Source organism: Capra hircus, chromosome 3, assembly GCF_001704415.2.
Source record: "Capra hircus breed San Clemente chromosome 3, ASM170441v1, whole genome shotgun sequence".
NCBI lineage: Eukaryota > Metazoa > Chordata > Mammalia > Artiodactyla > Bovidae > Capra > Capra hircus.
Window position 1 is genome coordinate 95,271,067 of NC_030810.1, and position 16,009 is coordinate 95,287,075.

At 39.2% G+C, this 16,009-nt stretch overlaps 1 protein-coding gene across 1 annotated transcript in view; it reads left to right on the plus strand.

Moving 5' to 3' along the window:
• The window catches only part of WDR3 (WD repeat domain 3), a 39,166-nt gene that overhangs the window by 3,987 nt on the left and 19,170 nt on the right, over positions 1-16,009 (plus strand). Inside the window, exons 2-12 of the mRNA XM_005677798.3 lie at positions 788-992; positions 2,226-2,435; positions 4,810-4,928; positions 6,617-6,695; positions 7,832-7,927; positions 8,851-8,964; positions 9,124-9,225; positions 9,641-9,738; positions 11,143-11,250; positions 11,755-11,985; positions 14,984-15,077. Of these exons, the coding sequence (XP_005677855.2) occupies positions 822-992; positions 2,226-2,435; positions 4,810-4,928; positions 6,617-6,695; positions 7,832-7,927; positions 8,851-8,964; positions 9,124-9,225; positions 9,641-9,738; positions 11,143-11,250; positions 11,755-11,985; positions 14,984-15,077 (1,422 nt within the window). The 5' untranslated portion in view covers positions 788-821. The remainder of the gene's footprint in view (positions 1-787; positions 993-2,225; positions 2,436-4,809; positions 4,929-6,616; positions 6,696-7,831; positions 7,928-8,850; positions 8,965-9,123; positions 9,226-9,640; positions 9,739-11,142; positions 11,251-11,754; positions 11,986-14,983; positions 15,078-16,009) is intronic.

Below are 16,009 nucleotides of genomic sequence, written 5' to 3' on the forward strand. Positions count from 1 at the left end.
TGAGGCATTTTTGTTTTGCTCAACACCATATCTCTAGCATCTAGATCAGTGCCTGTCTAATTATTAATAGGTTTACAATAAATGCTCATTAATAAATATTTTCAGTCTGAGACTGTCAATCTCAGTGTAAAATCTTTGGTGGTTGAACCTGGGGGGCAGAAGCAAATTGTTCAGGTGCACCGAAGCCTAAACAACTGTCAGATATTAGTGAGGTGGGCATGACGGTGTGACCAATTTGAAACTTGAGGAATGAGAGATGACATGTTGAGTCACCTGTGAATAAAAAATGAAGCCGTTCAGGTAGTTTATGTCAATGGTATATTCAGAGTAAATGAAGCTTTAGCAGCCACAGGGTCAAAGGCTTTGAAGCACATGATGAATAGCTGCTGCTGCTGCTGCTGCTGCTGCTGCTGCTGCTGCAGCTGCTGCTGCTGCTGCTGCTGCTGCTGCTGCTAAGTCGCTTCAGTCGTGTCCTACTCTGTGCGACCCCATAGACGGCAGCCCACTAGGCTCCCGCATCCCTGGGATTCTCCAGGCAAGAACACTGGAGTGGGTTGCCATTTCCTTCTCCAATGCATGAAAGTGAAAAATGAAAGTGAAGTCATTCAGTCATATCCAACTGCTCACGACCCCCTGGACTGCAGCCTACCAGGCTCCTCCATCCATGGGATTTTCCAGGCAAGAGTACTGGAGTGGGGTGCCGTTGCCTTCTCCGTGATGAATAGCTGGTGTTCACCAACTCAGCAGAACCAAGGTGCCTGAAGTACTGAGTCTTCTTTGTTTGTAGGTGCAGCTGCCTCACTTGTATCAGATGTTAAAACATGGGACTCACCAAGCAGTACCTGCGCTATGTTGCCAGTGCAGTCTTTGGCCTTATTGGCAGCCAAAAAGGTAACATTGTCTTTGTGACACTTCGTGGTGAAAAAGGACGCTATGTGGCAGTACCAGCCTGTGAACATGTTTTCATCTGGGACTTAAGGAAAGGAGAGAAGGTAAGCCAGCAGTTATCCAGGTTGATACTATTTATGGGTATTTGAGGGCCGAGGCAGAAGTGGGAGAGGTCTGTCTTATTATGCACAGGTTTTTTTCTTTAATGTGTGTGCCTCTAGAAATTGTTTTTTTTAATCTTTGGATCTGGATAGCCAGGTATTGTATTGTGAAATGGAAGACAATAGAAAAGATTCTATTGTGTTCTTCTGCACTAAACTCTGAAAAGCACAACAAAATAGGAGCTTATCTCTTAGGTATTTCTTTGTGGTGATGTTACCAGGTAATTATTTGTAATCATTGTTCCCACCATTGTTTTTCATTTTTATTCATTGTTTTTCTCTGCCAGTTCTCCACTTTTCAACTTCTACTTGCCCTCAGAACTAATTGTAGAATTGTTATAGTTGTTTTAGTCACTAAGTCGTGTCTGACTCTTTTGCAACTCCATAGACTGTAGCTTGCCAGTCTTCTCTGTCCATGGGATTTTCCAGGCAAGAATACTGGAATGGGTTGCCACTTCCCTCTCTAGGGGATCTTCCCAACCCAGGGATCGAACTTGCATCTCCTTCATTGCAGGTGGATTCTTTACCCCTGAGCCATCAGGGAAGCTCAGTTACAGAATATTAGGCATTTAAAAGGAACATGTTGACTGAATGTTATGCAGATGAGGCCAAAAGATTGTTAAACTAGCCTTTGATATTTTGTATAACTCTGAATTCCTAAGCCTACCACTTCTGCCAAACCAAATACAGGCATTTTGATCTTGTCCACTCTCTTTGAGACTCCCACCAGGTTAATACTTTGATACTTATTGTCCCTCAAAGTCCCTTGGGGATAAACCACTCTAGTGCCATGCACATTGGTTTCTGAGATGAGGCTCAGTTAAAGCAAGGATGTGTTTATAAGCCTTTATGGAAAATCATTTGTTGTTGACATAGATTAAGGACTTAGGAATTTATTCCTTTGCCTGGGAAATTTTGGCATGTATTATGCTAATGTAGAGCTTTGGAGAAATAGTGTAGTATAGCTTTACATTTTCTTGAATGTTTCATTACCCAGTGCAAATAGTAGTTTCTGTATTAAAGAACTTGAGACAGAATGCAGAGTTTCATTATTATTCAGAAGAGTGATTTGGAATTATTGATGCTTTTAATTTCACTGTGCTTGATTAGTCCCACACTTTTTCCTTGATGACATGCTTAACTCCCCTACATTATTTTCAATTTTTATTATTTCAGATCCTCATCCTTCAGGGGCTTAAACATGAAGTCACTTGTTTGTGCCCTTCCCCAGATGGGCTGCACTTAGCTGTTGGTTATGAGGATGGATCTATCCGAATCTTCAGTCTCCTGAGTGGAGAAGGAAATGTGACCTTCAATGGGCATAAAGCAGCCATCACATCCTTGAAGTATGATCAGCTAGGAGGCAGGCTGGCTTCTGGATCCAAGGTGAGACCTTGAATTAGGTGCCCTGACTTTGATCTGGCAAAGGAGCATAAGACTAATGCTGAAGCAGGTTGTTCACAAAAATTGTTGGTTGAAACAGTGGGCACTCTGTGTACAAAATAGTATCAGTGGTAGTATAGAGTGAGAAGGATGCGTTGGAATTGGGTGGTCCATTTTGTTTCCTGTCAGATTCTCTGATTAAAGGCTGTAAAATATGGGAACAAGATGAGGCTGTCCATGATAATTACCATGTGACATCGTTGTACATTTGCCTACCCAAAACTACACAAGTGGGTGGATGAAACATATTGGAAAGGCAGAGTCAAAATGATGCTTCTTGGCCATTCATTTTGGTAAAATATCTCACTTTCCTGTATCTCAGTCATCAGGTAGAAAATAGAATGTAAATGATTCCATTTACAATTGCGTGTTAAGTAATGGACACAAAAATACTGTGAAACTTTACTGAAGAATGTAACGAAGACTTGAATGACTAGAGACACAGGCCATGTTCTTGAATGGCAAGACGAAGCGTTGAGATGATACTCCTATGTTCTAATTAGTTTATATAGATAAAACGATTAAATATGCCAAAGATTTTTTTTTTGTCTTTGTTTTTGAACATGACCAAATGATTTAAAAGCACATGTGTAAAAACAAATGAATAATAAACAGAGTTTTGGGAAAAATTAATAAAAGGGTTTCTGATTATTTTTCTGGGTTGGATTTTTTTTAAGAGGTTTCAGATACTACAATGCATTATGAAGTCATAATTTATAATATGTTATCTCAAGCTGGCATTAATACAAAATAGTCAGATTATTGCAACCAAATGGGAATACAAGAAACATATCCACTTGATATACCTAGTTAGTGTGTGTGTATATATAAATTTCCTAATTAGTTTATTTTAAAGGTGACATTGTGGAGTAGAAAAACGATGGGCTACTTCTGAAGTAGTACTTAAACAGTTGGCTCACCATGTGGGGAATTTTATGTTAAAACTTTACCTCATGCCATGTACCAAAAAATTTCTCAAAGACTTAAATATTAAATCATGGTATTTTAAGTAAACTAGAAGATATATAAATAAATATCTGATATCAAGGTGATAAAATATCTGATATCAATCTGATAAAAAGACTTCAAGCCTATCAGTAAGGAAATAAATTAGAAAGGAAAATTTGAATGCTTAATTTTTGAATATTTACAATGTATTTTAAAACATTAAAACAATATAAGAAGGTTGTTAAGAGTAAATCCTAAGAGTTTTCATCACATGGAGAAATTTTTTCTCTTTTTAATGGATCTAAATGAGAAGATGGATGTTAGCTGAATCTATTATGGTAATCATTTCAAAAGATATGTAAGTTAAACCATCATGCTGTATGCCTTAAACTTATACAGTGATATATGTCAATCATTAAGTAAAACTGGAAAAAATAAAGGACAATGAAAAAGGGAAAGTATTTCATAGTTCTAGTGTAAAGGGCAAATATTAATATCATGTCTTAATAACAACAAACAAGTAAATAAGACCCAAAGGAAGACGAAAGACGTGACTTGACAGTTCACAGGAGGCACAGAAAGGCCAGTAATCACCACAGAGGACGTACAGAATTTTTCATTGGTATTCAGAAATGCAGATCAGATATTGAGGTAGCCTTTCAACTTGTAAAATTGGCAGTGGTTTTTGAGCAGCTGATAATACCCAGTGCTGAAGGGATGAGAAAACTGGCCTTGTCACCCATAGCTCCTGTGGACCTTTAAATTGGTGCAACCTTTCTGGAGATCACCCTGAATTTCAAATTAAATTCCATTAAAATTATTATTCTATTTAAAGGTATTAAAATAGAAAAAAATACCTTTTAACCCAAGGATGTCCGTTTTTAGTCTTTATTCTGATCAGAGATATATAAAAGATTGATGTACAAGAATGGTCATTTCCACATATTTATAATAGCAGAAATTGGTAACTACCTAAATGGCTGAAATAGAAAAAAAATTTAAAATAAATAATGATATATCCTTAAGGTTGGTTACTACATGACTATTAAAAATGAGAAGAGTCTGTAATGATGTGGAAATAGAGAAATATATTAAAGGAGAAAAAGAAGGTTCAAAACGATAGTAATAGCGTGATCTCAATTAACAGCATGTATGTACACACAAAGACTGGAGGAGTGTACACAAAATATCTATGTTGATCATGTCTGGGTGGTGAAATCGGCTGGTGTTTGTTTCTTCTCTGTTTTTCTGTATGCTTTCCAAGTTTTCTATAAGAACTACAGATCAACTTTCTAATATGAATATTACACCCTGTTAGTCAAGTTAGGCATTATGTGATAAAGTTCTTCTATTGATTTGATTCTTTTAGGACACGGATGTTATTGTGTGGGATGTGATCAATGAAAGTGGCCTCTACCGTCTAAAGGGTCACAAGGACGCCATCACACAAGCATTGTTTCTACGAGAAAAGAACCTGCTGGTTACGAGGTAAAGTAGTAGTAACAGTTTTGGGTCCAGTTCTTTTTCTAGGTGAGTTCACAGTGAGGCTTTCACAGAAGGAATTTGCTTGATTCCTTACTCGTTTCTTCACACTGCACTCAAGCTCAGGTGCTAGTTTCCTCTTCTCTCTGCTTTCCTCTCCCCCTGCCTCCCCTCCCCAACAGTATCATGGATGCTGTGCAGAGTTCTTTATAGCATTTTTTAATTCCTTTTTCTGATTTGTCATCATTTCCCCTTGATATCAGCTTTTCCATGTTCCTTAACTCTGACAGATGCATGAACTGTCTACTTTCTGGATCCCTAGAAAGTCAGGGAAACCGAATATGGAACAGTAGGCAGATGTGACTACTAAATGTTTTAACCTGCCTCTTTAAAAGAGATTTATTTATTCCATACTTAGGGCTCCTGAACATCTAATAGGTTAAACTATTTGTATGGGTTAAAAGTGATATGTCAGATATCAGCAGTTTCATATAGTTCAGCCTAAATGTAATAGTTACCATTCCTAAGGAATGGCTACCCAGGAAAGTTTGAGATCCAAAATGTTGCCAGGCAGTAATTAGAAAGACCGTAGAAATTAGTAAGAACCACAGAAGAACCAGAAGCAGTGTAGAGGAGCAGCACAAAAAGCTGTCCAAATGGTGGATTTGTCCCTGTGGGGTAGGATACAGTGTCTTGTTCAGATAACACAAGGCAGTGACTCTACAGTTCTGCTAGAATATACATACACCTGCTAGCTTAGGGGATGTAAGGAAAAGGAAATGACACCGGGAGGTAGGATTGTATAGGAAAGGTTTTGTAAATCGGGTTTTAGGGTATCTCCAGTTTTAATCCTGGTACCAGCATTATGGTAGATTTCTACTGGTGAAGAAGCAGAGAACAGGCATTTGAGGCAGGAGATTAAGAGCCAGTAAATGGGAGGTTTGGGGAATGGTGCCGAAGAGCTTGATTTTGATTTCATAGAGAATCTTGAGTTAGTGCAAAGTTAGAAAATTGAGATTATCTGCCAGGGGTATATTGGATGTGATGAGGTAACAGGAATAGACAGAGACCACATAAGTTATTAAGAAGTGGATTGGAAGGAATCACGGCTTAGAGACTTCCCAGAGGAGGCATTTTCAGGACCTGGAGACTAGCTGAACATTGGAAGACAAGGAAGCAAGAGAGGCTGTGCTCTTTCTGAGTTAGACAGATGAAGGAATGTTGATGCTGTGGCTATGGAAATGATGTGTAACAGCCCAAGTTTTATGTTCTGTAGCACTCTGAATTCAAGGTTATTTTTGGGACATTTTATTTTTCTACCTCAGAATAGCCATATAGAGAATTAGGATTCTTTTTTTCTTACCCCACCCCCCCAGCAGAAATGAATTTATTTAGGATCAGCAGAGAATTGCCATTTCATTCCCACTCAGCAAGGGGAAAAGAGCACTTTTATAGAGGGGAAAGGAAGTTGGGTGGCTATAATCAGTGAAGAGTCCATGGCTTTTCATTGACTCAGTTCTTGCCAGGAAAGAAGAGGAGTGTTTTGAGAGTTAGGATTCTTTTTTTAAAAGAAAGGTAAATATTAGACATAATTGCTATGTATTATGTCTTTTCAAGGCAACAAATGAGTCCTTGATCTTCATGTTCATTTGATTCTTCCTAATAAGATTTTTTATTCCTATTTCTTCTTTTAGTGGGAAAGATACCATGGTGAAATGGTGGGACCTTGATACCCAGCACTGTTTTAAAACAATGGTTGGCCACCGAACTGAGGTACGTGTAGGGTTATGGGGCCAGGGCAAGAATGGCAAGGCAGAAAGGGAGAGAGCATTTTTTCACTGCTAACAATAATTGGTATGTCCTGTCTTGAGAGAAGTTGGTATGGTGGACAAAGTGCCAACCATTAGAGGAGACAGAGCTGCTCTGGCATTTAGTAGATATTGGCCTTACGTTAGTTTTTAACCCATGAATATGGGTTTCATCACTTTAAATTATAAGTGTCCACCTTTATGACTGTAGGGAAGTATAGTGATACTGCATGTATAGTGCCTGGCCTGGTGACATGTAAATAGCAAATTATAGCCATTATAATAGTTACCTGAACATAGATATGTTCCATAGAGATAGGGAATATTTTACATCTTTGCATCCTCCATGCTTTGTTCATATTAGGCAGAGGCGAAGGTGAATTAGGGGTAAAAACTTCCAGTTGTGGGATGTAATGCATATATAGGGTACATAGTCAATAACATTGTAACAATTTTGTATGTCAGTGGAATGGTAACTCGTCTTAGTGTGGTGATCATTTCAGAATATATAAAAATTGAATCACAGTGTTATATGCCTTTAGCTAATAATGTAAATTATAACTCAGTTATATAGATTTATATGTGTATATATATGTATGTGTGTGTGTATATACACCCTAGAATGCATGAGGAATATACATAATGAGGAAAAGCAAATTAGACTTTTTTGTTGATTTGCAACAATACTGTTATTTTCACTGTTTATCCATGCATGTTTGAGTCTAAAAATGATACTCTGATAGACATTAATGGAGCACCTTTTATTTGTAAGCACTGCTGAAAGCAAAGAAGTGCCAGACTTAAAAATTATCACTTGAGTGGCTTCTAATTAGGATTTATTCTGAACAGCCATTATCTAAATTTAAGGATAGGAAATTACAGAGAAACTGCTAGTTGCCACATAAACAACAATTCTACCCTAGATCATTTTCTTTCTAAAAGTGAGCTTTCTTTTAGTGTCTTTTGAAAAGGTTGCCCTTAATATTAGACTTTGCAGTGCCAAAGTGATTTGACTACAGTGTACTTAGATTTTTGGGATGTCATGTCCTACATCCTGGATTCCCTTAAATCGTATTATTTGAGTTTTCTTATGCTCTCCAGGTGTGGGGGTTGGTTCTGGTGTCCGAAGAAAAGCGACTTATCACTGGGGCTTCTGATAGTGAACTGAGGGCTTGGGACATATCTTATCTACAAGAGGTAATTGCTTATTTTCTGATCACGGGCAGTGTCATGTTTCAGCAGTTTCATAGTTTTGTTGAATTTAGAATCAGATGTAATTACTGAGTATTTACACGTTGTATTGGAATTTTCTCTTACTGATAACCTGTGACTTCCACACAATTTTTTTTCCTTAATTCTGTTTTATTTCTATGCTCATTTGCACTTGGAAGAACAATAGCTTTAGGCTTACAGCTCTTGGTAATGTTAATGTTTTAGTTTATAGGGCTCTTAGCTTGATATTCCTTGATCTTCAGGTGTCCACGGATGGACTTCAGGATATCTGTGACCCTCTTCTCTCAAACAAATATCTATGTAGAATTTCTGTATGTTTATATAAATACGTATATTCTGAGAAGATCTATAACTTTTTCTCAATCCTCAAAGATTTTGTGTGGATAAAAGGTCATGTACCTTTTATCCAGGGTTTAACTGGGGTGAGATATGTGGTGTATCCAGTAGCCATTCTGATGGGTTCTACATCAGTAGGCTAGAGTTTATCTTTTCTTTATATAAGAAGAAAATGTAACCTCTCATACAGTGCATTTGCAATTTGTAATGCTAATTTGAATCCTTCCTTCTAGAATATAGTAGATCTTTCACCTTAGAATGTTTTAAAATTAATGAGTTCATCATTTTTTCAGTTTGTTATGCAACAATAGTCCTTATACTATGGGAAGTTATTAAAACTTGTATGATGAATAATGTTTTGTTTGTGTTTGACATCGTCTGTTTTTAATATATTCTGATATGTGTGCTGCCATCAAAGAGGCTTGATTAGAGAGGTCACTAAATGGAAGTTATCAGTAGTCATGAAGGCAGGTTTCTAAGTCATTAGGGTTAAGAGTCACCTCCTAGAACTAATTATTTCACTTTTTATTTTCCCATTTTTATAAAAACAGATTGAAGACCCAGAAGAACCAGAACCCAAGAAAATCAAAGAATCTTCTCCTGGTATACAGGACTCACATGAAGCAGAGGATGGTACCCTTGAGATGGATGAAGCTCCTGAGGATGTAATTCATTTTTGTTTCTTACTTTCAGTTGAGTTGAATGCTGGGAAGGTATTCATTTTAGGGATGATCTTTGTCACCTGCATTTCTTGGAATCCTATCTTTTCAGGCGTCAACAGAAGTAACTGTTAAGCTTCACCTTTTTTCTTGCTTCTTCTGCAGCGCATCCTTGCATGCAGAAAAGCTGGATCCATAATGCGGGAAGGAAGGGACCGAGTTGTGAACCTTGCAGTCGACAGGACAGGCAGGATTCTTGCTTGCCATGTGAGTATCAGGCTCAGGAGAAAGTAACATGGACTCCGCTGTTCCTTTCAGAGACTCATTTAGTATCTGGTGTGGACGTGAATTTTTCTTTGGTCCTTTTAAGATTTCATTATATGGTATCTTGTGGATCTATACTCCCTAGCTAGTAATTGCTAATATCACTGTTATTATTAGCAAACACTGATTAAATCCCTGCTTTTCTAAACAATTTAAAAACATTAACTTCTTATTTAGTCTTCAGAGGAACACTGTAGAAAGTGGTATATTTCTGCTTTACAGATGAGACAACAATTGCAGAGAGATTAAATTGTCCATAGTAATACCAATAGGGGAGAAAAAGAAATGTTCTTACAGAGAAAAAGCTAAATTAACAAGTTGCCTCTCCTGGACTCACATCAGCCTTTTCCTTTTCTAGGGAACCGATTCTGTGCTAGAAGTGTTTTGTATCCTTTCCAAAGAGGAAATTCAGAAGAAAATGGACAAGAAGATGAAGAAAGCTAAAAAGAGAGCAAAGTGTGTTTTCTTAATATATACTACTAATAAAGTACCCTGGGTGGGCCACATTGTACTGATAGAAAAATTGGGGCTTCTTTAAAGGAATATTTACTCTGTTTCCAATTACTGTTAAATGCTAGGGAAGGTTTTAATGTGTGCTGGTAGTCCAAGTTTTAATTTCTATGTATAGTTTTATAACTTACAATATTCCTAAATCTTGTACTGAGAACCACACAGAACTAGAAAGACAGTACAGATATTTAAACATAGCTTCTGAATGATTTGGCTTCCCTGATAGCTCAGTTGGTAAAGAGTCTGCCTGCAATGTAGGAGACCCTGATTCAATTCCTGGATCAGGAAGATCTGCTGGAGAAGGGAAAGGCTACCCACTCCAGTATTCTTGGGCTTCCCTTGTGGTTCAGCTGGTAAAGAATCTGCCTGCAATGTGGGAGACCTGGGTTCGATCCCTGGGTTGGGAAGATCTCCTGGAGAAGGGAAAGGCAAAGTGAAGTCGCTCAGTCGCGTCCGACTCTGCGACCCCATAGACTGTAGCCCGCCAGGCTCCTCTGTCCATGGAATTCTCCAGGCAAGAATATTGGAGTGGGTTGCCATTTCCTGGATCGAACCCGGGTCTCCTGCATTGTGGGCAGACGCTTTAACCTCTGAGCCATCAGGGAAGCCTACCTATTCCAGTATTCTGGCCTACAGAATTCCATGGACTATGTGTCCATGGGGGTCGCAAAGAGTCAAACACGACTGAGTGACTTTCAGTTTTCTAAAGGATTTAATTCTGAGAGGCTAGCAGTGTGTCTTCAATGACAGCAGCCTATACAGAAGGGGACTGGGTTGCTTGGTGCTGACATGTGGGACTGTGAGAAGGAAGACTGGTTGGACAGTTACATAATTGAAGTTTAGGACAGTATCACATTAAATAGGTCATTATAGCTATATCAGTTTCTCAGTGGTTGAAATTTATCAAGTCTCAAAAAGTCATCCTTTCTTAAATTTTTTATTTGCTAGAGCAGATCTTGTGAGACCTCTGGTTTGCTTGACATGGTTGAGTTGCTAAGTGTAGGCTAATGGATTTTCTAAAAAGTCCCAAAGATAGATAAGCTTACCAGAAACACTTCAGTGGAATAGTTTGAACTACGAATACTCATCCCTAGCAATTTTATGGACTTCAGCATTTGGAATCCATTTATTAAGGGTACCTGTTAGATGGAATAATACTTTATAATAATTGGATTGTGGTTCACAATGCATTTCTACATACACTTCTTTGTTTAATTTTCATGGTAATTCCATGTGGTTAAATGACTTTCCCACATGGGTTGTTGGTCTCAGACTAAAACTTGACTCAAGTAATAGCAAAACTTTTAAAAAAGTGATAGGATGGTAGTCTTTTTTTCTTTTCTCCTTTAGATTAAATTCTTGCAATGAGGAGGAAGAAGACCTTGAAGTCAATGTCAAAATGACTTTGCAAGATGAAATCCAACGGGTGGCTAATATCAAAACTTCTGCCAAAATCAAGTGAGTGAAAATGTAGTAGCTGAAGTATCTGAAGTGTTACAGAAATAGTAAGCTGAAAAGTTGTATCAGCTTTTCATGCTATTTGTAAGCAGTCACTACAAATTATATCTGGACACAATGGTTGCTCCTGCTCACCATGGCCTCACTTATTCATCATCTTATATTTGTTTCATTAGGATAGCCTTTTATCTTTTCATTTATAGTTCTTTACTGCTGCTAATTATAATTACAAAGAAAAATGGATAGCCCGTGTTCCAAAAGGATTTTAGGTCACTTAGAAAATATACACAGAAAATCAGTTCCAGTATCTGAGCTCAGGTTTCTTGGATTTAGCCTGTACTTGACTACTGTCCAATACTCAGAGCACTCTTAGAAGTAAAATCCTTTACACTTGTTAACTTACAAGTGGAGGGCATTGCCAAGCCTTTCTCCTAAAAATAAGTTAATGCTGAAAATGAAGATGGTTGCTCTAGCATTTGAACATCTGAATATTTTCTCATGCAGATCCTTTGACCTGATTCATACTCCTCAAGGAGAGTTAAAGGCGGTTTTCCTGCTGCAGAACAACTTGGTGGAATTATATTCACTGAATGCTTCCACAACGGGTCCTCAGCCTGTCCGGACAAACAGAATTACCATCGGAGGTCATCGCAGTGACGTGCGGACTTTGTCATTCAGCTCAGACAATATTGCTATCCTTTCGGCAGCAGCTGATTCCATTAAGATATGGAACAGGTTTGTGAAGTGATGCCCTTCTGTAGCTCTACTCAGTAAAGTTTTCTTCCCTTTGAGTTAGTTTTTAGTATTCTTGATGATTAGTTTTCCTTAGGGCCCTAAATACAGTCCCTTGAAAATGTATTTTCAGTGCATTTTGACTGTAGACCTGTGGAGTTTAGAGTAGGAAAAATTGCCTTTTTAAATTTGGTGCAAAAAATGCAAGTTTATTCCATGTCTAAAGCTTATTGCTGTACTTGGTTAGACACAAACACACCAGCTACTCTAAATTCAAGTAGGCTCTTAGTGCTTTCGAGTAACTTTATCTTGATTTCTAATTCCTCACTTTCCTAGATGACTGTCATACTTCTTTCTTCTCATACCTCACACTTCTTGCCCCTTTAAGCTGATGACCTTGTTTTCTAGTTCACTGAAGAAATCAGTTTAGTCGCTCAGTTGTGTCCCACTCTTTTGCAACCCCATGGACTGCAGCATGCCAGGCTTCCCTGTCTGTCACCAACTCCCGGAGCTTGCTCAAACTCATGTTCATTGAGTCGGTGATGCCATCCAACCATCTTAGCCCCTGTCGCCCCCTTCTCCTCTTGCCTTCAATCTTTCCCAGCATCAGGGTCTTTTCCAATGAGTCAGTTCTTCATATCAGGTGGCCAAAGTAGTGGAATCATCCAGAAACATTCATATGCTCCCATTACAACTGGCAATTTAGCTGCATCTGTATTACATAATCTTTCTTCCTATGACCGATGGTGCTCCTAACCAAAAGTTAATCACAACCTGTATATATCTACTTCTGGCAGTTTTCCTCCCTCTCTTGCATCATTAATTTTCCTTCTCTGTTGGGTCATTCCTATCAGCATAAAGATATCTGAGGTGGCCCTAGTGTCAAGAACCTGCCTGCCAGTGCAGGAGACATTAGAGAGACTCGGGTTCAGTCCTTGGACTGGGAAGACCCCCTGGAGGCGGGCGTGGCAACCCACTCCAGGTTTCCTGCCTGGAGAATCCAGTGGACAGAGGAGCCTGGTGGGCTATAGTCCAAAGGGTCGCAAAGAGTCGGACACAACTGAAGTGATTTAGCATGCATACGTGCATGCTACAGTATCTCCCATCTTAAAAGAATATGCTCTCTCATCCTTACCTCTCTCTCTAGTTATCTCTCCCTTCTGCTGATCCTTTTCTTCATCAGGCCTTTATCCCCAGCATTTCACCAAAGCAGCTCTTGTCATCTCATCAGTGGTCTTCATGTTTTTAAATCCAGTGACCAATAAGCTTTGTCTGACACCCTCCTTGAATTGGTCACTTTTTTCCTCTTTGAAACACTGAATTTCGTTACTTCCTCTCCTTCTGCTGGCTGGTTTTCCTCAGTCTTGGCTGGAATCCTTTGAACTTTACTGACCTGTAAATGTTGAAATGCTTCAGAGCAAAGATTTTGAACTTTTTCTCTATCTTCACTTACTTTCTCTGCTCTCTAGTCAGGTGGCTGTCTGTGCTGATGATGCATAAATTTGTGTCTGTAGCCTCAGCCTCTCCCTGAACTTCAGACTTTCATATCCAAATCCTTTTCGTATCACCCCTTGGATATCTAATTAGGCATCTCAAACTTCTCTGTGTCCAAACCACATTTGTGATCTTTATTTCTTCAATAGCCTCCTTACCCTCTGTTCCTACAGACTTCCCCATCTTAGTAAATAACTACTTCCTGCAGTTAAAAGCACAAATCTTTGTAGGCATTCTTGATTTTCTCTCTCATGTCCTATGTCCAATTCATTAACAAAACTTGTCAGCGCCACCTTCAAAATGTACCTGAAATTTCAACCACATCTCATCACCTTCACTGCCACGATTGGGTTCAGACCACCACCATCTCTCATCCGGATGGTGATAGCTTCCTGACTGGCATCCATGCTTCCTTACTTGCTCCCTGTGGTCTGTTCTCAGCACGGCAGCCAATGTAATCTTTTTATCATGGAAGTTCCATCACTTCCTGGAGCTCCATTTAATGCTAACTGGAAGTCACAATCCTTATAGCCACTGTCTCTCATCACTCTCGCCTTCTCCACTGCAGCCCCTGGCCTTTTCATTACCGATTCCAGGCAACAAGAACGTGCCCGTGCTGTGGCCTTCGTGCTCCCTCTTCTTTCTTCCTGGAACCAGCTTCCCGTTCGGCTGCAGGCTGTCCTCCCTCTGCTGTCATTGCACGGCCACCCTGCTGTCCCCCGCCTCCCCTTGCATTCTGAGTCCCCTTCCCCCAGCTCTGTGTTTCTCCACAACACCTGCTGGCACCTGAGACACCCATACATGTCTCACTTCTGGAGGATGTTAAGCTTTATGGAATTCGGGGCCTTTTGTGTTTAACTCACTGTCTCATCTCCAGCACCTGGAACAGGACCTGGCATTCAGTACATATTGGAGGGAGTGGGTATTTGCTGAATGGGTGAATGTTAATGGTCCAATAAAATAAACTTGACTTGTAGGGATATAATATGCTAATTTGACTTAGTCCTCTGGGCTCACACACTTCTTTGTAGCAGCAGATCGGGTTCTCTTGAACCCAGCAGATGGCTTTTTTAAGCTTTGTTTTTGTAGAATCTGTTCCTTAGGATTGGGAACCTCCTATAAAGAAAACAAAGTTAGGGCCCGTTTACTATTTTCTCCCTGACTATAATTAAGTCAAGAATCTGCCTGCCAATGCAGGAGAGATAAGAGACTCAGGTTCGATCCCTGGGTCAGGAAGATCCCCTGGAGGATGCCATTGCAACCCACTCCAGTATTCTTGCCTGCAGAATCCCATGGACAGAGGAGCCTGGTGGGTACAGTCCATGGGGTAACATGAGTTGAACATGACTGAAGTGACTTAGCACACATGCATTCAGACTTTGTCTTCTCTCATGTCAATCATTCTGTGTGGCTAAGTATGTATTAATATTAAATGTACATGCTGACTTTGCAGGTGGAAAAGCAGGTTCTCTTAACATATGAGTTCTTTATTCCTTCTTCCTCACAGATCTACACTGCAGTGTATTCGCACAATGACCTGTGAATATGCGCTCTGCTCATTCTTTGTACCTGGTGATCGGCAGGTGGTCATAGGAACAAAGGTAAACAGACCTTTCCGTGGATTTAGGGGACTTTTCTGCTCAATATTCTTCAAGTTGTTTAAGAAACAACTGCTTCCTTTGTTAGCATATGGGAAATGTATTAGAGCTGGATAATATCAGAGTGTGATAGTTCATTGCCCTCTTTTTTGAGGTTTTTATTTGTTTTAAGTTTTCTTTTTTTTTTTGTAAACCAAACCATATGTTAAATTATGAAGAAAATTAAAATCATGACCCAAGATAACTATCATTAACAATTTGGCAATCAGCCTTTCATGCATATTTTTATGAGCACACATGTTTTGAGAAGATTAATAAAATACATTAAGTAGCAGCATGAGGTGTGGCGGATAGAAGCATTCAGTAAAGAGAGACCAAGTGACCAAGTCTTCAGCTGTGATCACATGGGGAGAGAACCGTGAGGGAATGCACAAACATGGATTTGGATTCAGATTTTTCCCCCTACAAAAGGGGTAACTTGGAGCAAATTGCATAAACTTCTCCTAGTGTGTTTCCTTATCTGTATTAGGAGATGGTAGCACTTGCTTTTTGACAGAGCCTTTTGTGCCAAATTGCCTGGGTTTGAATCCCAGCTCTTCTACTCAACTAGCTATGAGTTGGGCAAGTTACTCCACCCTGTAAACCTTGATATCTAAAAGTAAAATATGTAAATAACCTGCCTCACAGTCTGCAAGCACTTAGCACAGAGACTGGCTCCCAGAAAATAACTAATAAGAGCTGGCAGTGGAAGTAGCATGAATGGTGATAGTCAGGGTTGTAGTGGGAATAAAGTGTAATAGGTCTATGGAATATTTTGAAGAGTGCTTTGCAAGTATTTGTCATTATCTACTTAAACCAATGCCATATGTGCATTTTATTAGAAAACCTGTTATCACAATGGATATTTTTTTTGCCCACCAAAAAGTATAAAACAC